General features: G+C 33.2%; 2 protein-coding genes across 12 annotated transcripts in view; both read left to right on the plus strand.

The window, feature by feature from the left end:
- The first annotated feature begins 8,723 nt into the window (after positions 1-8,723).
- LOC110996547 (probable glutamine--tRNA ligase) lies at positions 8,724-21,989 on the plus strand. Its single transcript, XM_045633097.1, has 12 exons — positions 8,724-8,939; positions 9,039-9,437; positions 9,881-9,998; positions 10,244-10,603; positions 10,932-11,119; positions 11,579-11,805; positions 13,232-13,368; positions 14,967-15,138; positions 15,571-15,805; positions 16,547-16,689; positions 17,112-17,301; positions 21,879-21,989. The coding sequence occupies exons 1-12, from the start codon at positions 8,823-8,825 to the stop codon at positions 21,924-21,926; spliced, it is 2,334 nt and encodes a 777-aa protein (XP_045489053.1). The 5' UTR covers positions 8,724-8,822; the 3' UTR covers positions 21,927-21,989.
- Positions 21,990-23,497: 1,508 nt separating this feature from the next.
- Positions 23,498-24,890, plus strand: part of LOC110996542 (MAP kinase-activating death domain protein) — a 45,850-nt gene continuing 44,457 nt past the window's right edge. For all 11 annotated transcript variants that reach the window (XM_045633154.1, XM_045633158.1, XM_045633155.1 and 8 more), the window contains exon 1: positions 23,498-23,552. The gene's annotated coding sequence lies outside the window, so the exon portion shown is untranslated. The remainder of the gene's footprint in view (positions 23,553-24,890) is intronic.

Raw genomic sequence — 24,890 nt, forward strand, 5'->3', positions numbered from 1 at the left:
TCATTACGAGATCTAGCCCACACACAAGGCATCACTCATTACGAGATCTAGCCCACACACAAGGCATCACTCATTACGAGATCTAGCCCACACACAAGGCATCACTCATTACGAGATCTAGCCCACACACAAGGCATCACTCATTACGAGATCTAGCCCACACACAAGGCATCACTCATTACGAGATCTAGCCCACACACAAGGCATCACTCATTACGAGATCTAGCCCACACAAGGCATCACTCATTACGAGATCTAGCCCACACACAAGGCATCACTCATTACGAGATCTAGCCCACACAAGGCATCACCCATCCTGGGTTCAGCCAACAAGACCAGGATCAAGGATACGCATGGTGGCCAGCCAGCGTTTTAGGAAGGATATTGGATAGGTAAAACACATTTTTTTTTTCATAAACATGTCAATGCATATACATAGAATAATTATTACCTTTAATTAGATTAGTTGTTCAGTAATTCAATGCAATTACCTAGATCCAATAACGTCAGTAGAAAAGGTTGAGGCCTCCTCACATAAAACTCTCCGACAAATCTTCCGCCGATACGGTCAATTCGACTGAAGTATAAACTCATGGCGTTCGAAAAATTGCTCCAATTGGTTACTCAACCAACCACAACATGTAAACCGCCTCGGCCTGCTGACATCTAGACTAAGAATTATAAAGCAGTTCTTCTCAAAAGTAGTCTAATGACAGAATATACCGATACCCGTTCTCTTTAAAAAAATAAATATTAAAAATTAAAACCCACAGTAAAATGGTATCACAAAAATACATGATACTTTTTTTTGTCATCACACTATTATCACATTAGTTATTCACATCAAATTACATTCATGCACCTGATGTTCGTCAAAAATATTAGGCTTAATTTTACAATTACTTTTACAGTTACATTTACAACTTAAATTCAAATCTTAATTACTCATATCTGTAACGTATGGAATGTTTCGCTTATGATGGTTGATATAAAATGCACACTTAGTTTTTAGTAATGGGCCAAACCCAACAAAATAGAATAACAACGAAAAGTGGGTAGAACGAATACGCAACGTACGGTAGACAAAAATCACTGCATTTTGATGTGTAGAATGTAACTGAGCTGAAGAGAAAGCGTTTTGGATTGAGTATTCATACAAAGTTGATATTTGTTATGACAACTATGAATAAAATTAAAATAAAATACGTTTATTTTGGAACATAAGATCGTCAAGGTATCACTTTTTCCACGTCATTAAATTCGAACTTGTAGGCATCCCTACTCATTGGCAAAGAAGACAGGGTGTAGGCCGAGAAAAAAAGCCGACGTAAAAAATTCTTGGTACTCTTTTAAAATAAAAAAAGTCATCAAACAATATTACAACGCTCATAGCAAATTAATCAGAAGTAGCCTGCCCAGCACTAGTCCTAGGCCCTTTCATCAACTAGACAATCGCCGACTTTATAGTAAGCCTTTTTACACAGCTCCTCATTTTAATACATTTCCCAAATTTATTAAAAGACAGAGATACAAGAGCATCTGGGATTTTATATTAAAGAAGAGAATCCCTTTTCCCAAAAAGAATTAGTAACTAAACCACTCAAATCAAATTTAATTTTTTTTTTGTGAGCAGTTAACGTCTCCAAATATTTGAATGTTCAAATTTATATTCACAACTTTGATTTGGATTTTACTTTGCCATATGTGCAAAATATTAGAGAATGTTTATAATGACCGATATAAAATTCTCTTTTCACTTTCAGCGATGACGAAAAGTAAAAATACATAAATTTACCGTAAATATTAAAACACAAAAGCTGTTTTTTTTTAATAGTGTCATCTGATTAGGGAATTCCGTGAAAGCTAGATGCTATATCTAAGCATCTGTAATATCGGGCTCTGCCTAATCTCTAAATTTGGTCTGCTAATATCTCTAACCGCACTTGAATTCAACACGCAAAAATCAACGCAAAGTTGGTCCGTCCCGTTCTTTTTCTCGATTCATAAAATTCATATCTTATTATGACTTTCTCGAATTAATTGACAATTTTAATAGTTTTAAAAAGTCTTATACCTTTCTTTGAACAATTAATTACATATTTTGTTGTAGTAAGTTTAATAAATGAACAATACTTAATAGTTTAATTTAGCGAGTTACATTCGTCATTTTGACGGTAGTAGCAATTTTACTCTAGATGACCCACACAACGGCAGAAATCTCATTTAATAAACTGTGCCATGAAAACCGGTATTGTTGTTACTGAATTATGACGAAATAACGTTATGCTTAGACGAATTTCTCACTTTGCAGTCCCGGTAACACGACAACGACAAACGACCCGGTTTAAGAAAGTGAAACGAACGAATTGATATTTTGAAGATACCATAACACGGGATCTTTGTTATATCATTATATTTACTCTACTTTCGATTTTACGCCTACGAAATATTATAAGAACTGATAAGAATTTATTTAGTGAATCGGAGGTAATTCTCAGTTACTCAGATCGAAAAAACTCAGGGTAAATACCTGTGATCACCGCAACCATTACCTCGGCGTCGGCGTCGGTAGCATATGGTCGAATCCTCTTAAAAAAACGTCCGTGCCATTGTAGCATACTCTGCGTAACGGCTCGCTTGGTCCGAAGTGTAGTTGCGCCATTTCGGCACGTCAATCGAGTACCGAAACTCTACACGTCACTTACGTATGGATCAGCTCTCCCGAAGTCTCTTGGAGATGTGTGATCCCACCGCTGCTGTCGGCGCGAAGGGCCTGTAAATAACGAATCCAGATTAATTAAAGCTGTCATTAAATTATTGAAGATAATGACGTCAGTAATACTGGTGTCATAGATTAGTTTGTTGGCATCTGCCATTTAATTTCGACATTAGAGTCTACACTTTAAAGGCTTCTGCTTGGTTCGACCGCTCAATCGAACTGAGGCTCGTACCAATCAGTTCCTGTATTTATAAGAACCAGAATTTGTAATAAACAAGCTTCGTAACATTTCGGGTACTCGTTCCACGACCGAACCCGAATAGACAACAGAGTCAAACAGAGTCATAAGAACGAGTGTCAAAGATTACTTTAATATTTATTGTTATCTAGTCTCCAATATTTAAAATTATGATAAATAACTTTCCATAATAATAATTATGACTATGGAGTCATAATTATTATCGATCATTGAATAGTGATTTATTATAAGATCTAGCAACATTGACAAGTTAAATGAACTAGTCATATTAACGGTTTTAAAGAGATTTGACTTCGATGTCATTAAATGATAATGACAGTGGCAGCTGACACTAACACGCCATTGCTGTAACATAAATAATAAAGAATATAAAATTACTACAGACTATCATAAAATATGAATCCCAAACATTATTAATATTTTTCGTAACAATATAAATTTGCGCCGATATATACCTACTTGAGTTTAATTCGTCAGTCTGGTCTCCGCATGAGACGAAAGTATCATGTTGGAGCGTATTTAGAATAAATTTGCACATTTTTAAACAAACGGCTTTATGGTACTTATCTGTCCATTCAGGTGCCCAATCTTGTTTGAAGGATGGTAGGATTCAAGCTATAAACCAGACGGAAGCACAGCTTGCCAGCATGTTAAAGTTTTCCGGGAAATTTTTTGTAATCCAAATGTTCTGCTAGAACTTAGTTCATTTGTAGCAAACATTTTTCTTTATTTTACAAAATCATATAATATATCACAGTATGTAACATTAGAAAACCGCTGTGGTTATTTTTATTACATGCTTATTTATAAATAATAATATTTTTTTAAGTTTATTTATTGGTAATAAATAAACTTAAAAAATATTCTTATGAATAAATATTTAATTTTCATCAAGTCATCAATTCTAAATTCTTTATAAACTAGATACTATTAGTGTTAGTGTTAACCAGTGTTAACGTGTTAACGTTCGTATAAGTAAATTTTATTATAAAACTAAGCTATATTATACTTTTAATATAACTTTATGACCTAATTGTGGATAAAATGATCTTATCAGGTGTTACTGTCCCATGTATAGCCACTCGTGATAATAAAAAAGCAGTTTAACGTGGCACTTCATCGTACTAAATAAATCGAATCAGGGCCAGCTGTAATTAGAACAGCGTTTATAATAAATAGCGACGACATATAGGTAATAGATTTTATTTAGAAGAAAAAATAAAGACGTTGCAAAAAATTACTTTATACTGACTATTTCATGTAAGCATTTTTTTTTCTTTTTATGTTGAATTTGAAATGTCATGTTTTATGTTGAAAAACGGCTATTGCTTAAAAACTTTTTAAAGAGATGATACAGTGACGCGTTTAGTTTGTCATTTGACTATAGCCTCTTTAGACCATGCGACATTGGGGCTTAGTCAAGTTGCCTTGACGGAAGACTTTGTAGTAAGTTGAAAACTAAATTTGTATGAAAATGACAGTTCGTTACGAAAAATTAAGTTTCACAAATAACAATCCAACGCATGCACCTTTCGTTTTACATTACCGCGAATCTTACATTGGAAATGATTGACCCTTTATAAGCTTAAATACGTAATTGTTAAGTTGTCTTTTTCTTCATAAACTTCATTATTGAAGGTCGGACGTGTCTTGAAAACTCTACGATACACGTACAAATTCCGTATTCAGTAAGTCTGTATTATAAAAAGTCTATTTAACATGTGTTTATATGATTTTCTGTTGGCTTTTTAAATTATTCCTAGGCCAATGACTATCATTTATGCGATGCGGCCTTACGAGTCAGTTAGCCCTAGCTCTTGTTTCAAATAAATTAAAGATAAAAAAATAATAATTCACCGGTTTTTTTAAGTTTTTTTGACAAACCAATTTAGTTTTTTTTTATCTAAACATATACGTCATAAAACATTTAATATTATTAATTTCAATTACTTATTGTAAAAAAGGTTCTTTAATACTTGACTTGACTTGACAGATAGGTTCTACATCGCGCTACAAAAAGATCTTTGACAAATTCGTTTTGTTTTTATTAAGAATTTTTACAAACATACAGGGATAATCTTATGGTTTATATTCGGTCGAAACTGTCGTCATGACACTATTGTTTTCCGATATTTCATTAAAATTAATGGCCTCTGTTATTTATGACCGCGTCGTTATCTTAGTTGAAATGACGCGAAATATCTATGTATTATTGATATAATTATAATTTGACATTATCGCAGTTTGGGTGTAACCACTAACATCGGCTGCTGTAAACGTCAAAAACTAAACCCAGATTTTAGTTAAGGGTACAATAAAAATAAAATGGACTAAAATTATTTCAAAGTGGCGAATCGTTGTACATTCCATACTTTGACAAAAGAAAAAATGTTTATTAGCTTACTAGATCTTAAATGAAATTTAATATTTGCGCCAAATTGTTGGAAATGAATCAGCCTATCAGCTTCGCGATATTTTATCGAGATCACTGAATCGTTACACTAATATCTAATGAGACAGACTAATGTAATTTGCATAATTTGTTCATCCATAAACAACAATGTCTCTCAATCTCTCGTCTATATAAAATTGATGTAGTCCACTCACGTCAATCGAATTAACTGTATGGTTTTTATCACATATTTTTTTGAACCAGGAGTTACAATAACAATTTTTTAGTATACAATTTTTAAGCACGGTATTTTTTATTTATTACATTTATTTTCTATATATTACATTGTTTGCGAATTCCTATTGGTTGACGTGATATCACTTTTGGAAAAAAATCTATCGTTTGTATTTTATTATATTTTGTATATATACATTCAAAGATTTCTGCAAAAAATCCCTAAAAATTACGTAATTTTTTACAGAAAGTAAGTAAGTAGAGTTTTTTGCTCTGTAGTAAGCTAAACCACGGTATTGTTATAACACCAAATTAAAAAGAATTGTTTAAACGCCATAAATTAAAAATTTGATAATAATTCGTTTGATGACTTTGTCAAACTATCGGTGTTTTTCACCCTCTAGAGTCTAGATAGACTCAAGAGGACGTCGTCACGGTAATATTATGTCTACAGTATTGTAACTGGCTCGTGTCCTTGAAATAAGTACCTACAGCAGCACAGTACGTTAGCATGCGATAGGGCTGTCGCCCACCTACAGCGTTTTGTATGTGAAATATTAATATAACATGAAATACTTCGTGAATTGAATAGAAAGTTTTCAATAAAATTACAAGATTTTTTTAATGGTAGATTTAATTAAAAAATCATCTTTATTTTTATCTATGTTTGATTATAACAAATCGGTCTTATAAATTTGCGACCGAAAAATATTTGCGCCTTGACTGAGATGTACGAAATGCTTTATTATTATATTTTAGTGTATAAAAAATCCGCATTCTAATATTAAGCTTGATCAAAAATTGTTTTGGGAAACATAGACAAGGAGGAGAAAAAGGAATATCTTTTACTTGGTTATAGATACCTGAAGCTACTTTACAATTTATATGTTTAGTTTTTAATGAAGTTTGGAATATTTCCTCCATTTTTTCTATATATTCCACGAAATCATCACTGGGTATAATTAAAAAAGTTTGCGAAGTATTCTTACTATAGTCCCGGTACCTTAAATACCGACTTTCTGAGCTGAAATTGTGGCTTCTTTGATCGGGCTTCACATACAACTTGAAAGCGTGACAGTCATCATGTTTCTCCAAACATCGCTTAAGAAGATACCCACAAATATAGAAAAGCGCATTTCTTTCTGGCATATCTAGCTGATTGTAATCGGAACTAGTAATTTGGATGCTGGAGAATTCTTCATAATTTGCATTTGATATTCTGTTGGTTAATACCGGTAATGAATCACTAGTAACTTCTTTGCTCGTCGTTTGAACTAGAAGAGTTCCGAAATCGTCTGCACAGTTTCCTCGTTTTGGAGGTTTTATGATGTTGCAGAAAAATAAATTTTTGAATGCCGATGCAAACTGTTTACAAGTTGGATTTAGAGCCGTGCCATTTTTCGTTCATATTTGCCCGAATAAATTTTCTAGCGCGTCTTGATTGCATCGTCTGGTCATAAGAAAATTATATCCTTCCACCCGCAAGTCATCAAATAAAAGCATTATGGATGTTATAGTAATTTGGAAACCATCAATGAATTTAACACTTGATGTGACGTCCCTGCCATTCTTTGGATTTTTCAGTTTCAACTCTTTGAAAAAGCTTATCATTTGTTTGAAAAATTTCTTTTGTGACTCATTGCCTTCATATGCTCTTTTATATTCATAACTATTTCTCAAATTTAATTGCAGTTTCGTATAATTTTATTTTCTTTCTGCATTGGAGAAGATTATCTTTTAATTTTCTTTTCCTTGGAGTGTTGCTAGAGAGACTCGTTGAGGTTTGAGAAAAGATTTCATTCGTTGCATTGTCGGTCTGTGTACACTTATCATTTCCTACCAACGGAGCAGTTTGAGTTTGCTTGTCTTCTTTTCGAGAGACTTCTGAAACGGTACTGGCTATGCCTGGCAGCAACAACAATGGTAGGGCATTCTTTTTTAAAAGTTTTCTATTTGTCGATTGTAGTATATCCTCCACATTAAAATGTTTTTCGCAAACACGGTAGGAAGTAAAGTTAGGTTTGTTTACCAAATCGTCTCGACGGATCAATTGCAACCATTGAAGACGTCTGAAAAAAAAACACTATTATAAGGAGGCGATGAAACATGAAAGAAAAGAAAAGTAACTTAAGTATTCCAAAATAACATCGAAGCACGAAAATAAAAAATAGATAAAAGCGTTTATGGGTTTTCGGTTTTCTGGTTTTCAGGAAATACGACATAATACAAAATTATTTAAATGATCATAGCACAAAAACTACTAAATTGATTTTGTTGAAACTTACACTTTTTTCTAAGTTCAACGATACACAAGTAGACAAAAAAAATCATCGCAATCAACCTTCTAGTTTTCGAGAAACTCGTGGACAAACATACATATTTACATTCATACATACAAATATTACATACATACAAACATGCATAATATATGGCACACGTGTTCAGAAGGTAGTATAGATTAACATACGCAAAAATGATACAATTCCAACAATATTACATACATACATTGAATTGATAACGTCCTTTTTTTGAAGTCGGTTAAAAAGGAAATACCAATTAAGACACAAGACACAAATTACGTAGTAGGTAGGTACCTACTTACCTAATAGTAAGTCTTACCTTTCGGAATTTCCAGGTAATCGAAAAAAAGTTATCTCTGGGTGCGTTATTGAAGAATTCATGCAACCAAAAACAGCACAATATATTCTACTTGCCATATTAAATAGCTACTTGTACTTATTTCCACTTATATATAGTAAAAATTCGTGCGGTTACTGACTAAAAACCAACACACCATCCGGTCGTCACTGCGGCATGTCCGCGACTGTAGCATGCCGAGCGCATGCCGAGATTCGAGCGAGTAGGTATAGCTCGCGCGTCGTCTGTTTGTATGAAGTTACAATACTGTAGACATAATAATATTACCGTGACGTCGTGCCTTCAAGCAATGCCTAATAATAGGGCTATAATCGGTTTTATAGCAGGCGAATATGGTTTACCTATTATCTGTATGAGGTTCACAGGTTTAATTTTCATTGTTGTACTAATTTATGTCAGATAGACAGTATACTGCTGATTGTTGACTGATCTTTGATACGTCATATATGTCATCCGCAGTCCCCATCTCCCCTCACCCGATCCGTAGAAGCTATTTTTATTTTTACCAAAGTTATATTAGGATTCATAATTAATAATTATATTCAGTTATTGAAACTATAATGAGTCCTGAAGAAACTATAGAAAATTTTAAAAAGATTGGTCTAAGTGAACAAAAAGCAAAAGAAACCCTAAAAAATGCCAATGTAACAAAATTTCTTCTACAAGCAATAAATGAGGTTAGAAAAACACCGCAACGGCAAATAAAATAAAGTTTCTAACTAATTTTAATTTTATAAGTTATATAATTCTGAACACATATATTGGTTTAATTCTAGGTGGACGTAGATAAGTTGCAACCTGGAGTGGGTTTACTTTTGTACCACCTGGCTACTAAAATCAAACCACAAATTGCTGGTAAAATTTCCTTTATTTCTAAATACATAGCAAACGGAAAATTAGATTCAACATTAAGAATTGATGCTGCATTAGAATATGCTTTGAGCCATGTTAATGAAGAGAGTTTGAACGACAAGGAGTTTGAAGAGGCTTGTGGTGTTGGAATTGTAGTGACACCAGAACAAGTTGAACAATTTGTTGAGAAACATATGGCCAAATACAAAAATGAATTGATTGAGAAAAGATACAGATTTAACTCTGGGATTGTTATGCAAGCTGTCAGAGCTGACTTAAAATGGGCAGACGGGAAAGCAATTAAGAATGAAGTTGATGTTCAGGTAAAAAAAAAAGCTATTTAAAATACAAAAAGGTAAATTAAATATAGCTTAATTAGCTTTTTGACCTTGGTAATACATGTTGCTTATACTCTTGACTTTGATTCCATTAAAGGGATTTTTTAGATCCATAAAGATGAAGATTCCATACTCGTTGTATTTTAACTTTCTTTAAATATATACATTATTTTTAAAATATAGATATAACTTTCACCTAGTCTTCCATACAATGGAATAGATTAAAACATAATAATGTTATGTTGTTATTGTTAGTTGATGTGCCTATTGATAAGATTAATTAAAAGCAGTCTTCTTGTTTTCAATAGATGGTCAACTGTTTGTGATTATGGGATCTGATATTAATTATTGTCAATATTTAATGTAGGATATGCAAAGAATGATATATCAATTTCAACAAAAGCCTAATAATAAAAATAAAATTTCAGATATTGGATCTCTTGGGGCCTAAAACGGAGGCTGACCTAGCACCTGTACCTAAAGTGAAAAAAGAAACAAAACCTAGTAATGAAAGTAGTAAAAAGCCAAAAAAGGAAGAATCTCAGGGTTAGTTATGATTTTTAGTTAAAATAAATAAATATGCATAACATAAAAAATAGTCAACCTCCATAAATATAAAACCATGTTTGGTCAGTGTATTTTTTTTTCACACCTTGTACTGTATAGTGTATAGTACAAGTAAATGTACAGGTAGTATAACCTGGCAGTTCTGGATTTGATTCCTGTAACTTTAAATTAAAGAGATAAATAATAATTATAATAATAATAAAAAATATTTTATATTATTACAGATGCTAAAGTGACTACAGATGCAACTGATATTGGGGGAGCTGCCTCAATATCTGAATTAATGAAAAAATTACCATTCCATGCGCCTGGTGATAACTTTAAAACTGATGGCTATGTTGTTACTCCAAACACTAAGAAACTATTAGAGGAACATCTGAAAATAACTGGAGGGAAAGTACGTACAAGATTTCCACCTGAACCAAATGGTATTTTGCATATTGGCCATGCTAAAGCAATAAATATAAATTTTGGTTATGCTGCAGCACATGACGGTATCTGCTTCTTAAGATATGATGATACAAATCCTGAGAAGGAAGAAGAAAAGTTCTTTGTTAGAATCAAAGATATGGTTGAATGGCTAGGTAAGCTATCTTTTCTATAGCAAGGTGATAACTTTAGATGTTCTAATCTCAATAACTGGTCTAATTGACTCTAATGTTAGTTGCAGAATGACACAGTTGAAACCGCAATGGAGATATTTATATATATTGTTTTTTATCTTAAAATATTAGAATTTATATCCTCCCTAATTTTTGAGTTTAATAGTTTATATTATATATTGTTTTGTAAATAACATTGGTTCTGTTTATGCACCATCCTAAATATTGAAATTTGATTGGGTATTATATCCTCATTTCAGATTAAAAAATAACTGAATATTTATACTAACATTGCTAATTAAACTTTCAGGATACAAGCCATATAAAATAACCCATTCGTCTGATTATTTTGATCAGTTGTATGAGTGGGCAGTGAAATTAATTAATAAGAATATGGCATATGTCTGCCACCAAAAAGCGGAGGAAATAAAAGGCTTCAACCCACCTCCGTCACCGTGGCGCAACCGACCTATTGAAGAGAGTCTCCAATTATTTGAGGTAATTATTTTTTAAAGCTTTATATAAGAGATATAACATCCGTTTAAAAATGTCATTGTACAAGCATTCTTTAGGCCACTGCATCACACCTCCATGCACCAATTTCACTTGCATGGCAGAGTGTTCATGGGCCAATGTCACTTGCATGGCAGAGTGTTCATGGGCCAATGTCACTTAACTAATAATAAATTAATAAAAAAAAAAGTTTGGTCCTTTTAACTCCGGCAGCATTTCCTTGCTGTATTTTGATACTTGTGTTTTAAGCGTTGAAAGTACCAGCTCTAGGAATACCGGTACTATCTACTAGTTAGTCTAGTTAGATGGAAGTTGTAGGAAAGACCTATAGTTGAGCTGTTCGTTATTTTCCACCTGCTATTTGACTGTGTCACCTTTTTTGCTTGTTCGAGGGATTTAGGGTGTTAAACATAACTTTAATATTTATTTTCATTCTTATTACAGGATATGAAAAATGGAAAAATAGATGAGGGTGATGCGACTTTAAGAATGAAAATAACGTTGGAAGAGGGTAAACAGGATCCTGTGGCTTATAGGATAAAATTCAAGCCACACCATCGTACGGGCAACAAATGGTGTATTTATCCAACATATGATTACACACATTGTTTGTGTGATAGTATTGAGCATATAACACATTCTCTGTGTACCAAGGAGTTCCAGTCTAGAAGGTAAGAAGTAATTTTCAAATTTTGTAGATTTTGGATAAATCAAGTCAGTCTGTTATTTTTTATCATTTAACTTGATTTTTGAATAGTTTATATTTTTAACTGCCTTCTGTTTACACAAAATTCTGAAAATACTCCTTTTTTTATAATTTTACGTATTTCATATCCAGTATAGTCCCCGGCGCGGTAGTTGGCAAGGTTTTGTCGTAGTGGGGGCAAGTTCGCGCATCGTACACTTAGTGGAACAAAAACTGTTCACTTTTATTGATTGTCATTATGGTTATTGCCATCATTTATTTTAAATCTTGTATATAAACAAAGCAGAGGAATTCGTGACATTTATTAGGTGTTATAAATAAAACATAATATGCATTTTTTAATTAAGTAAAAAAAATATTATTATTAAAAATTATTTTAATAATATATAATTAGTATTTTAATTAAATTTTTCTGGCATGTCTGCGTAAAACGGTATTTGGTCCTGGCATTGTAATAAACGTTACAAAAACTAAATTTAAAACAACAACAATTAACAAAACCAAAACAAAATTAAAACTTAATTTAAAACTGAACTCGTACCAAAAAGTCAACAAAACAAATGGTACAACTTTCGTGCCGGCAAGTGTAATCGAAATGTAAACGCGGTGCGGGAGGCAAGGGTCGACTAACGCACCAATAGCGCGCTGTGATCGGCGCTACGTCATACCCCGCGTCCCGCTTGACTACCAAAGAGACCTAAAAAACGACTTCTGCGCATCTAACGACTCTTGCCAAGTTCGGTGCCGAACATAATACAGTTGGTGATTTTCTGTGACATGTATTTTTTGAAGATTTTGAGATTTTGTGCTTTATTCACGATATTTTGCTTCAGTAAGCAAGTGTTAAATCCGCACATAGAATGTCCTGATGGGGCTTCACCCAGCACCCTACGACCTTAGGTACTAAGGTCGCACGCTAAAGCTCCATTCTTTAGACATAATTGGTACGAGCGAGTTGGAAAGTAGCCTTAGCTTCTTTTTTTGTTGTCCCTTCTTTTTTGTTGTCACATATTTTTTGTGTTTTCACACTTTTTTTTGTTGTCACATCTTTTTTGTATTTTCACACCTTTTTTTGTTGTCACATCTTTTTTGTGCTTTCACATCTTTTTTTCTGTCGTTACTTATTTTTTTTTGTTATCACTCGTCTGCTCATCAGACAGTTCACACAGCAGCAGCTGAGTCTTTCATCGTTTGGACGCAGGAGCTCACCAGTGCCAGTCGGACTGTTTTAAGCGGTACATGTGTTTCAACAGACATTTTCCAATTTCTGACATAGTATTGTTGCATATCAGCCTTAACTTTTTTAGTATTTTAGTATTTTTTCTTTACTAGGGTTGTGTCAAATCGCTCTTAATCCTAATCTAAATAATAATCATTTTACAATATTTCAGATCATCCTACTACTGGTTATGCAATGCGTTGGATATCTATTGTCCGGTTCAATGGGAATATGGACGGCTCAATGTGAATTATACAGTTGTGTCCAAAAGAAAAATTGCAAAGCTGATTGAGGAAGGATTTGTAAATGGTATGTTATCAGAGTTTTAGGTTAAATAAATTTATGTTTTAGCTCAAAAATAGTTTGGTTACTTGCTATATAAATCAGTATGTATGTGTAAATCATTTTTGGTATGGTAAATGTGTATGTGTGTGCATACATAGACTCATTACATCCCAGCACACCGCAACAAAGAATAAAAAATTGTTTTCATAGGAATAGTCAGGTATCTTAAATAAATATTGATTATTTTCTGGTAAGCCTTGACAACAACTTTTGAAATAGACTACAAAATGTTGACATTTATATTTTATTGTCGTAAAATGTTTATTCCTTAAATGAGTTTTATTTAAATATGGTATACGTGTAAATAAAACCAATTAGACATTCTATAACGTTAAATATTATGATTATTCAGTAGATCTGAGCATCGGCTAGTATCTTTCGAACCCCTAACCGATAAGGGATGTTCAGCCCAATTATTTATTTTTTATTAATAGACAAGTTTTTTCGTTTTTATTTTTATGATACAGCTTAAAAAAAACATGCAATCCTCAATCTGATCAACCCCTATTTTTGATTATAGTAGATCATATAAGTTATTGTGATTGAACTAAAAAAATCTTTCCTAGAAATAATATTCATGACAAAACGACGTTTGCCGGGTCAGCTGGTATATAAATAAGACACATAATATAACAATTAAGGATAAAAAAATTGATAATCATCCATAGTAATAAAAAATAAATGAAATCAAACCCATACATTTTTGATCCAAAATCTAGTAGATGTATCATCTGAATATTCAAAATTTTCACATAAATATGACTATGAATTTCATTGTTTTTAACAGTGTTTAAAAAGAACTTTCGTAAAACTTTCGCAGACCTATTTTAAATACTTGTACATTTAATTTCGTAAGTGTTATGTTTGTTTGCATGTTTGTTCACAAATTATATCTTATTATTTATATTAATTATGTTAAAGAGAAGTTATTGAGATATGGGTCCAGGCATTTTTTCAGACATGTTTAATAGTGGTATTGTCAAGAGAGTGTTGATATTGAGATTGCCGATGGTTAGGGATGCCAACAGGTACGAATTTAATGACGTGGAATAAGTGATACCATGATGATCTTATGTTCCAAATAAACGTTTTTCATTTCATATCGAACCCAATACAATGTGGAGTCAAATTAATCAGAAATTTTGATAGTATTGTCTTTTATTTACATAACTTTTACACATTTAAAGAAAAACACTTTTTTACGGATTATAATTATGTATTATTGTATTTAAACTTATAATTATTTGTAAATAATTTTAAATTTAAACCGACGTTTCGCGTGCTTTACAGCGTGCGTGGTCACGGTGACTGAAGACAAAGGTGTTAAATGTCAAAAAAGTATTACAGCTGCAGAAAATGTTGTGTTATCTGTATTTATTTCCCCGGAGTTATTATCGACTAAAAGATGTAGGGTTTTTGCAGAAATTGCTCACGGTGTCCTCCATTTTCGCGCATTGTTTATTTTGAGATTTTAATTATGTACAAATAATTATAAGTTTAAATACAATAATACATAACTATAATCCGTAAAAAAGTGTTTTTCTAGAAATTTTGATTTTCAGACTGGGACGATCCTCGTCTGTTCACATTAACCGCGTTACGTCGCCGCGGTGTTCCATCAGCCGCTGTTAACGCGTTCTGTGCGGGTTTGGGTGTAACCGGCGCCGTGGGGGCCGTTGACCCGGCATTGTTGGATGCTGCTATAAGGGACCATCTTAATACTTCTGCACCTAGGTATTTATTTTATTTATATACAAAGATTTATTAAATAAGCTGTTATTAGAGTGTTTGTAATAATCATTTAATTGTTGAATCAGTTGTGTCGGTTACAGAGACAGTTTAACAAGATCAAATCAAAAATCATTTATTCATATAGGTAACATAATGTACACTTATGAACGTTAAAAAAAAAGAAAGAAGAAGAAAAGACTGTGTGTTTCGAAACTTATTAGACTTAAAGGTAGTTAAATATGTGGAAATGAAAATTGGAGCAGGAAGCATTCACTCTCACTCTGTCTCTTTCTATTCTCCTTCGCAACCTTATTTATTTTATATGCATTGTTATGATATTATACATATAGATTAAATTAATTATTACTTATGTGTGTTTGAGGCTCTCAATCACCTAAACAACATAACATGTCTCAAGAATTATTTTTTTTCCAGAACTATGGTAGTTCTAGAGCCACTCAAGATCACAATAACAAACTTCGAAAATAAAGTTATATCGGTGAAAGTACCAGACTTTCCAAACGAACCAGACAAGAGCTTCCATAACGTGGTCTTAGATAAAACGCTTTATATTGAAGCAAACGACTTCAAAGAACAACCAGAGAAGGGTTTCAGAAGATTGACACCAAATCAAACAGTTGGCTTAAGACACGCTGGTTTTATTATTAAGGTAAGATTTTTATTTCAAACATTTGGCCTGACGTAGGCTGTGCCGAGGACGTTCCGTTCACTCGTTCATTCGTTCCTTCGTTCATTCATTCGTTCGTTCCTTCGTTCGTTCGTTCATTCATTCGTTCATTCATTCATTCTTAAAACACTCCCTCGTACGCGCAGGGAAACTTAAGCCTTAAATGGCGGCGTTTATCAGGCGATAGAAGGCGGACGCAGTATTGTTTATGATAAAAAATAATTCTCACGACAGACACATTTGAGGCTCTGACCTAAGAGGTAGCGCTGTTTTTTTATTTTTTTTGCTTAATTTAAATGCACGTCAAGTTGCAAGACCTGAAGTTAGAAGAAATCAGTTTATTTAGGTTATGTGTCCACAAAATTTCTAAAATGAGAAGTTTTGATTCAAGAGAATTCAAACTTTGGAAACGGTTCAAGTTTCATTTAAATCAGTGTAGTAGGTTCTGGATGGGATTTGGGGAAAATTTCGACAAATCAAACTTTTCTTGTGACAAAATCTAATACTGTTTTGTTTTTTTTTCCTTTGAACCTCAAATCTTAATTGACTTAATTAAAAAAAATATTAGTCATGAATGTGTATAATGTTTGTATCACATATAGTTTTAAAGACGTACACATAATCTCATAAGGAAAAAGTATTGAATTTTAAGTTTGTCACAGTCTTTCGCATCTTTAAACACCCATTTTATAGGAAAAAGCATAAAATGTCAAATTTCTTTAGGTGTCCAAAGTGATCAAAGACAATGGAAAAGTGATAGAAGTGGAATGTACTGCGGAGTCTACTGAGGCGGCCGAAAAACCGAAAGCATTTATTCATTGGGTCTCACAACCGATAGCTGTTGAAGTCCGATTGTATGAACCTCTGTAAGTATTTTTATTAATTTTAAATACTTGTTGCTTCAGTCTGGAATAATTTTCCTATGAAAAATCTATGTAGTGTTTGATCAAGCGACACACTTTATTTGCGCTTTCGGTTCTGCTATATTTTCAGTATAAAATGTGTGCTTTTAAGAGAAAGCTTAAAGGCACATATTTTTCGTTTTGAGATTTAATAAAAAGTCCAACTGCTTAAATAAAAGAGCGTTCCAATTGTCAAAAAGCCGGCAATGCACTTGCGAACCTTCTGGCAGTATCATCTTTAGGTAGCCATGGGTGGTATCACATAAAAAAATAATACATAAATAGGTACTATACTTTATTATAATCAAGTATTTTTAAATAAAATAAAATTTAATTTATACATATTTCTATATAAAGTTTATATAAAAATAAATTATATATTTCAGATTCAAACATAAAAATCCAGAAGATCCCGTAGAAGTACCGGGAGGTTTTTTGTCCGACTGTCGCACGAATACGTTGCACGTCGTACGCGCATACGCAGACGCGTACTTGAAACACGCTAAACCCCACGACAAGTTCCAGTTTGAGAGAATTGGATTCTTCTCTGTCGATTCGGACACTAATGCTTCAAATGTAAGTTTTGTTTTGGATACTCAAACTAAAAATACCTTTTTCGTATGAAAAAACGCTAAATTAATTCTAAATTTACATTTACTATCAGCTCGCAATTCAAGGGCGTTGAGTGGGCAGGAAAAACTGGCAACGAATTAATCTTAAAACATAAATATCAAAATAATCACTTGTTTACATAAATAATGTTTATTCGTTAAAAGATTACCTATAACAGTCCATTTACGTTTTGCTTGGGTTAATATGTAGGTAGAAACAATTTTAGCCTAGTGGCTTTAGCGTGCGTCTTAACAACAACAATGTCTTCACATTTTGAGAATGTCTTACCAACAATTTTTGGCCCACCTTAGCCAACCTAAAATTCTTATGACACAACCCCTTTCCCCCGAAGTAGAATACATAATTTATATATTAAAAATGAATTGTTTACTTAAGAAATTTAAATGATATGTTTAAGGAAGAAATCTCTGGGAAGTATGCGAAGCGAAACAATTAGTAAATTTTCTAAACATGATAAGAAAAAAATTAAAAGTCTAAATAATTTTTACCAAGATTTTTCGATATTAATTTAGTAAGATCCTTGGGCTTGATGCTTGCCGCATCTGGTGGTAGATTTATTATTTACCCACGTTATGGTAATGACAGGTTACACTTCAAACTAACGCTATTAACATTTTACTAATTATCCTTACTTTTTTCAAACCTTTATCTACGTACGTACGAACCTTTCTGTTATATATAGGTCTGTGGTAAATATTTTAACGTAACTGTAACTTGAAAAATATTTTTATTGCATTATCACTATTTTGTATGGGTACAAAGAAAAGTCAAGTCGTACGCATAAACCAATCGAGTGGAAGAGAGATAGATGCGGCGCCAGCGTACAATAATAATAATAATAATAATATATTTATTTATTTTCTCACAAAAACAAAAACATATAAAAACATATACAATAATTGTCATTCTTATTTGGATCACTGCTATTGCTTAAGTGAGACTGATGCCTGTTAAAGGTTGTGCACCTGTGTTACAGGTCATCAGGCCTCCACCACTTCGGATCGACAAAATGATTATATGTAAAGAATAGACAATTATATTAATTATAAGGAAACCACATGGTGTATGCGTGTGTGTTTGTGTATGTGTGTGTTTGTGTATGTGTGTCTGTGTATGTGTGTGTTCTGAATAATTGACGTAAAAATATTGCACAATTATACTCCAAATAATTATTAACTAAAATTTACATAAAATTTGTGTCAAACTTTATGCTCAACTATTTAGTTATGATAAGCATTTTCTCGGTAACCTCATAGTTTAAGTCCAATAGCCACAGTGTAACCGTCTTCTTGCACTCATTTTTTGTTAGGGGATATATGGAGAGAGAAGTGTTGACCTTGTTATATAAGTAATCACCCAAAAAACAGAAGAATTTTTGAGCAAAGCTTGTGCGAAAGGGTTTTGTATGGCACAGTGCATTTTTTCTACGCTTATTATCATTGAGGTCATATTTGAGAAGTGAGTGTTTGCGTAGTATTGTGGCAAGAATGAAGATTTGACGAACAGTGAGAACCTTCCAATGTTTGTAAGTCTCTGCCGTGGGATACATGAACGGAAGGAAAGCGCTTACCTTGAGAATAGCTCTTTGAGCTCTTTCTACCTTCAGAAGTTGTGTTTTTGCGGAGCCACCCCATGAAGATATACAATAGCCCAGAATGGATTGACATAGTGATAAGTAGACGGTTTTTATTAATGTGTGATTAGCAATGTGCCTCAAAATTTTGAATATATAAATCAATTTTCTAATTCTACCGGTCAATAGATCAATATGAGCTTGAAAATTCAGGTTGCTATCTAGCATGACACCTAAGTATTTCAAGGTACTTGTGGAGGTAAGTTTTGGACATCCGCATTGCACTTTGGTTAAACATGATCCAGCATGTGACACAAGTTCAAGATTAGAAGGGATTTTACGCTTCGTAATTTCGAAGGTTATGAAGTTGGTTTTATCAGAGTTAAGGGCCAGGGAACTTCTAAATAGCCAATCAGAAACTAAATTCAAACCTATCTGAGCATGTTGAAAGGCCTCAGACCAATCCTGACCATGGAACAACAAGGCGGCGTCATCAGCAAAGGCTACAATTTTTCCATTTCTAAGGTCCATCCCACACAGTTCATTTATATAAATAAGGAACAGTGTGGGTCCTAGGACGCTGCCCTGCGGCACACCGAAGGTCACTGGTAGCTCTGTACTAGACCAATCCCCCACCCTCACAATTTGCGTACGTCCAGAGAGGTAACTCGCAAAAAGTTTGTGAGTTATGCCCTTAATGCCCAATCTCTCCATTCTGTGCAGTAACACTTCAACAGAAACGGTGTCAAACGCTTTGCTCAAGTCCATGAAGATACCGATAACTTTTTCCCTGCTATCCATATTTCTAACTACAAAATCAGTCAAGCTATGCACTGCGTCATCAGTGGACCTACCCGAACGAAAACCATATTGGGAGTCAGAGATTATATTATATTTCTCGAGAAAATGAACCAATCTCCTGTTAATCAGACGTTCCAAGATTTTCGACATGATGGGAAGTAAGGAGATAGGCCTGTAGTTGTCTACAAGGCTTTTGTCACCACCCTTGCAGATAGGCGTTATGCGGGATTTCTTGTAAATGTCTGGAAACACTCCTGTTTCCATGGAGAGGTTGCAAATGTAAGTGATGGGTGGGACCAAAACTTCGATGTGCTGTTTGAGAAGTCGACTAGGAATCAAATCATTACCAACAGCACATGTGTCTCTCAGACCCATCACCAAACTCTTAACTTCAGCATTGTCAGTGGGCATGAGGACAAGAGAATTTATTGACGGGGCGGGAGAGGTGTTATAGGAAAAGCTATTTTCAATCCCTAGACCGGTAACAATGTTTTTCCCTACATTTACAAAGAATGAATTTACACTGTTAACTTTTTCTTGTGGGTTACAGTTTTTTAAAAGTTCTATAGAAGATGATATAGGTTTCTTATATTGTGTAATATTATTAATGGTCTCCCAAAGTTTCCTGCTGTTTGTACTATGTCTAGTAATTTCATCCTTTTCATACGCACGCCTTACTTTTTTTACTAACGAATTACAGAAATTTCTATATCTTTTATACGTCACTGCTAATATTGCGTCAGTTGGATTCTTTTTAGTTTTTTTGTGAAGGTTATCCCTGTTGCGCATACATCTGAGGAGCCCAGGTGTCACCCAGTGTTTTATAATTCTTTTACGTCTGGGTACAGCTATCTGTTTGGAGTTATCTATAATAGCCTTTGTTAATAAGTCTGTAAATAACCTAGCTGCCTCATTCACATCTGTCAGATTATACAATTGTGAAAAATCAAGTCCTTGGATCGTTAGATCCAATCTAGCAAGGTTTACGCTACTTTTATATTGACGAGGAGTTAAGGAATAGTCCTTTTGGATCTTTAAATGGAGGGCTACACTGTTGTGATCAGTTATGGTAGAATTAAGTATAAGGCAGTGTGCTTCATTATTTGACGTAACCATAATGTGGTCCAAACACGTGCGGTTGTGGGTTGGAGCGTTGTACCCGGGATGGATGTTAAACTCTGCAAGGAGATTCAGATAGTCCCATGAGCGCTGGTCACTTGTCCCTAGAGCTATGTCAATATTTATGTCGCCTGTAATAATTATATTTCTATGAGTTTAAAAGTACGTTTAATGAATTAATAAAAGTTAATGGTTCTTTATATCCTGGTGGACGGTAGATAGAAATTATAACAGTAGAGGGATCGATTTTATTGACATTGATATTATATTGACAATAAGCGTAATGGAACTATGAGCGTAACTGGACAATGAGCCATGCTTTTTCGTGCGTGCACCCCGTGTTCATTTGTTATCTCTTACATATTTTCTCTATATTCTTTCTATATATAAAATTCTTGTGTCACGGGGTTAGTAAACGAACTCCTCCGAAACGGCTCGACCGATTCTCATGAAATTTTGTGTGCGTATTGGGTAGGTCTGAGAATCGAACAACATCTATTTTTCATCCCCCTAGATGTTAAGGGTGGTCCACCGCTAAATTTTTTTATTTATTTTTTGGACAAAATTTTTCGTTTTTATTTTTATACGATACGCCATACAAAAATACATGCAACCCTAAATTTTCACCCCTCATCCCTTATGATTTTTGTTAATTATAAACTTTAATTTTTTGGCACAAAAACATGGCAAAACAACGTTTGCCGGGTCAGCTAGTTGTTTCTATAAACGACGACACGCACTAACCAAATAAAAATGTTTATTTATATTGGTGGCGGAGAGGCTAGCTATCTGTCACTCAGGTCTCCTGTTACAGACATACACTTTCAAATGTTATCTTAGTTTTAATCATTATGTATGTATGTATATATAATAATCTTTATTTCTTCTCTCACATATCCTTGTATGTATATGTGAGAGAAGAAATAAAGATTATTATTATTATTAAAAAAAAAACATTAATAGACATTTACAAAGATAAATTTAGCTTTTAACTTAAATTATAAACATAAATTGTTTTTTTTTTCAGATCGTTCTCAACAGAACCGTGTCGCTGAAGGAGGATAGTGGAAAATAATTATTTGATGTTCAAAAAATTTTTTTATAATATTTATACGAAAATAAATTATTTATTAAATAATATTTTTTTATTCCCGTAATAAAAATAATTTTAAATGACATTCAATGGAGGCGTATTAAATAAGCCTTCTGTTACACTCGTAAAAATAGCAAATTCTAAACTTAATCAATTTCTATTAGGAGGGTACTTTACCATCTCCATCTTTGGAATTCTAATAAATATTTAATTGGCAATATATTTAATTGACAAACATCAAATGCTATACAGGGCGTCCCAAAGTTATGGGACATGAAGGGAAAGTACCTTAAATGTCGTAGATAGGGTATTTTAATGAAGGAAGATAGAAGACTTTATGGTTTTTTTAAAAGTAATTCTGCATTCAAAGATTTTCTAAAAATTACTTGCCTCGTCTGGGTATCGAACCGACTTAATGTAAAAAACCCCTATTTTTATAATACCAATAGAAACTATAACCAAAAACTAATAACTCTTCTTAAGTAACATAGTATTTTAAAAGAAAAGATTTTAATCAAATTAAAACCATACATGAAACTGTCTTACTCAAATAATGATCAAAATGTTGAAATTAGTTCGGGACGTATGGACATATACGAGTAACAATGAAAATAAAATATATTACCGTAAATATAAGGAACATAATAATAGCTGTCATGTCATAACTTCGTAGCAATTACAACAGATATTTTACTTGGAGTTTAGTTCGAAATACCTGGTAGTGGGTTCTATATGGCAAAAGTGCCTTGAAGTCGCTGAGTTATGGGACAGCCAAACAACCTCTTAGCCAAACGGTCTTTGTGTGTGGTCGTGGTGGGTGTGGGGTACCGGGTTCGATTCCCGGTTTGAGGAGGCCGGAGCCTTAGTTTTAAATTTATTCTCGTTCTTTGTTAGGGTTGTACAGTACCGGGCGAGTGCTTAAACCGTACATGGAGGGCATGATTGAATTTCTGTAGTATGCAGAGGGCATCGAACTATAGAAAGGAGACTGTGTATAACGTATCAATATGTTCTAGGCTAAGAGTGGTGATTACAAGTAGTATGGAACAACCAACCAGGTGATGTGACTGGAATTAATAAGAATATGTTGCCTAGGAGCGATACAATTCATTCTCGAATAATAATCATAACTTGCTTTGAAAAAGTTAATTTAATTCGATTATTAGTTATCGATTTCATTAGTCCTCTAACAAAATCGATAGCTTCAAAATTTAATTTACAATGTCTGCGTATTTTAACTCAAACTCAAAATAACTTTATATAGTTAACCAAAAATACTTATGAACGTCAAAAGAAAAGATTTTTATTCAACTCTTATTTACTACCAAGTCAAGGGCGTAGAGTTGCAAGAAGATTATTAAACAACTATAACTGGTTATATTTAACTAATTGTAACCTGGCGTATGGTAGATTTAAGATCCTCAATAAATTCTCTATAACTTAGTACGGTGTATTTCACATAGAGGGCGCCACATTTCGGCTCTCAGGGCGCAAGGGCGGGCTTATCGAGCGTGGGCGGCGCGCAAGTCATTTAACAAACTACATTTCACTACGCGGCATCAAAAATTCTCATCGCACGCGAGCGTAGTGCCGCTAGTAACCTTGTAGGTGAGTATTTAACGTTTAAGTTTATTTATAAGTGCCATTTTACATAAATTTGACTATTTCTGTAATTGTAGATATGACACTAGACATTTACTACATTTAGATTAATCTAAAATTATCGCAATATGTAATAGTTCGTGCGTAGACTTATTCAAGTGTAAATCAAAAATGTATCTAAAACTATGACCTTGATAGTGTGCTAGCCGTATGCGGCGCATATGTGATCTTGTAGCATTTAATTGTTAAATTGAGTTTGTTGAAGATGTCGCAATATTTAATTTTTCAAAGAATTTCATCAATTTTGAGAAAAAACATAAATTGTTTTTAGTTCGATTTATAGTTAATAGGCTTCAGAATATAGTAACCTGCTTGCTATTTATTTATATATAGCGAATATACTTTGTTATAAATATTATCTAATCACACAAGACTTAGAAAATGTCTACAAAGTTGCCAAAAAATTCAGGTAAGTAAATCAATAACGCTTCTAACGAAATTGCTCCTCATCTTTTCCGCAAGGAATGAACGCCTAATAGATAAATTAATTGGCTTTCATCGTCCATTTAGTAAGAAATTGAAATATATACTTAGTACGAAAGGGATTAAACTTTGTCGGATAAAGGACATTATAACGGAATATTTTATTTAGTATCAAGTATGTGATCTGGTGACAAACGTTTATGTTCTTCACAAATTTATATTAAATTATTTTTTTATTAAAAACAAAGCATTGATGGATTTCCGCTCATTATCTATATCATTATAACAACATTCCACAGCAATCGTATTTAAGTACAATAAATTATTTAACATTTGCTAAATAATTCTTTCATTGAAAAGCAGTTATAAATGCGACTATAAAAGATGTATGATTTTCTTACATACATTAAACAAAAACGTTTTTTTTACGTCAGCGACACTAAGGGCCTGTTTCACAATGTATGGATAAAGTACCAAATAGCTATGCAACACATAAATTATTTAAAAGATAAAAGTTCCAAATAAGATACTTCGCGTTTCCTGACGAATAGCGCTGACAGTCGTGAAACGCAAAAATAATGTTTATCCTACCAATAAGTAATAAATAGCTTATTTGGAATTTATCCGGACATTGTGAAACAGGCCCTTAGTACAACTGCTAATCTTATAGTTAGGGAACTTTAACTTAGAAAAAAGACGTAATATTTATAACGGGTCTAATTAAGTCTTTGGTACCACTTTAGAAGTAGGTCTTGATAAATTAAAACCGAATTACATTTTTTGTTGACACATTTCAAAACAGATAAAACCATCCGGTTGAAACCGTTTAACTCTTATCTGCGTGAAACTGCGTTGAAACCA

Source organism: Pieris rapae, chromosome 22 (genome assembly GCF_905147795.1).
Source record: "Pieris rapae chromosome 22, ilPieRapa1.1, whole genome shotgun sequence".
NCBI classification, from domain to species: domain Eukaryota; kingdom Metazoa; phylum Arthropoda; class Insecta; order Lepidoptera; family Pieridae; genus Pieris; species Pieris rapae.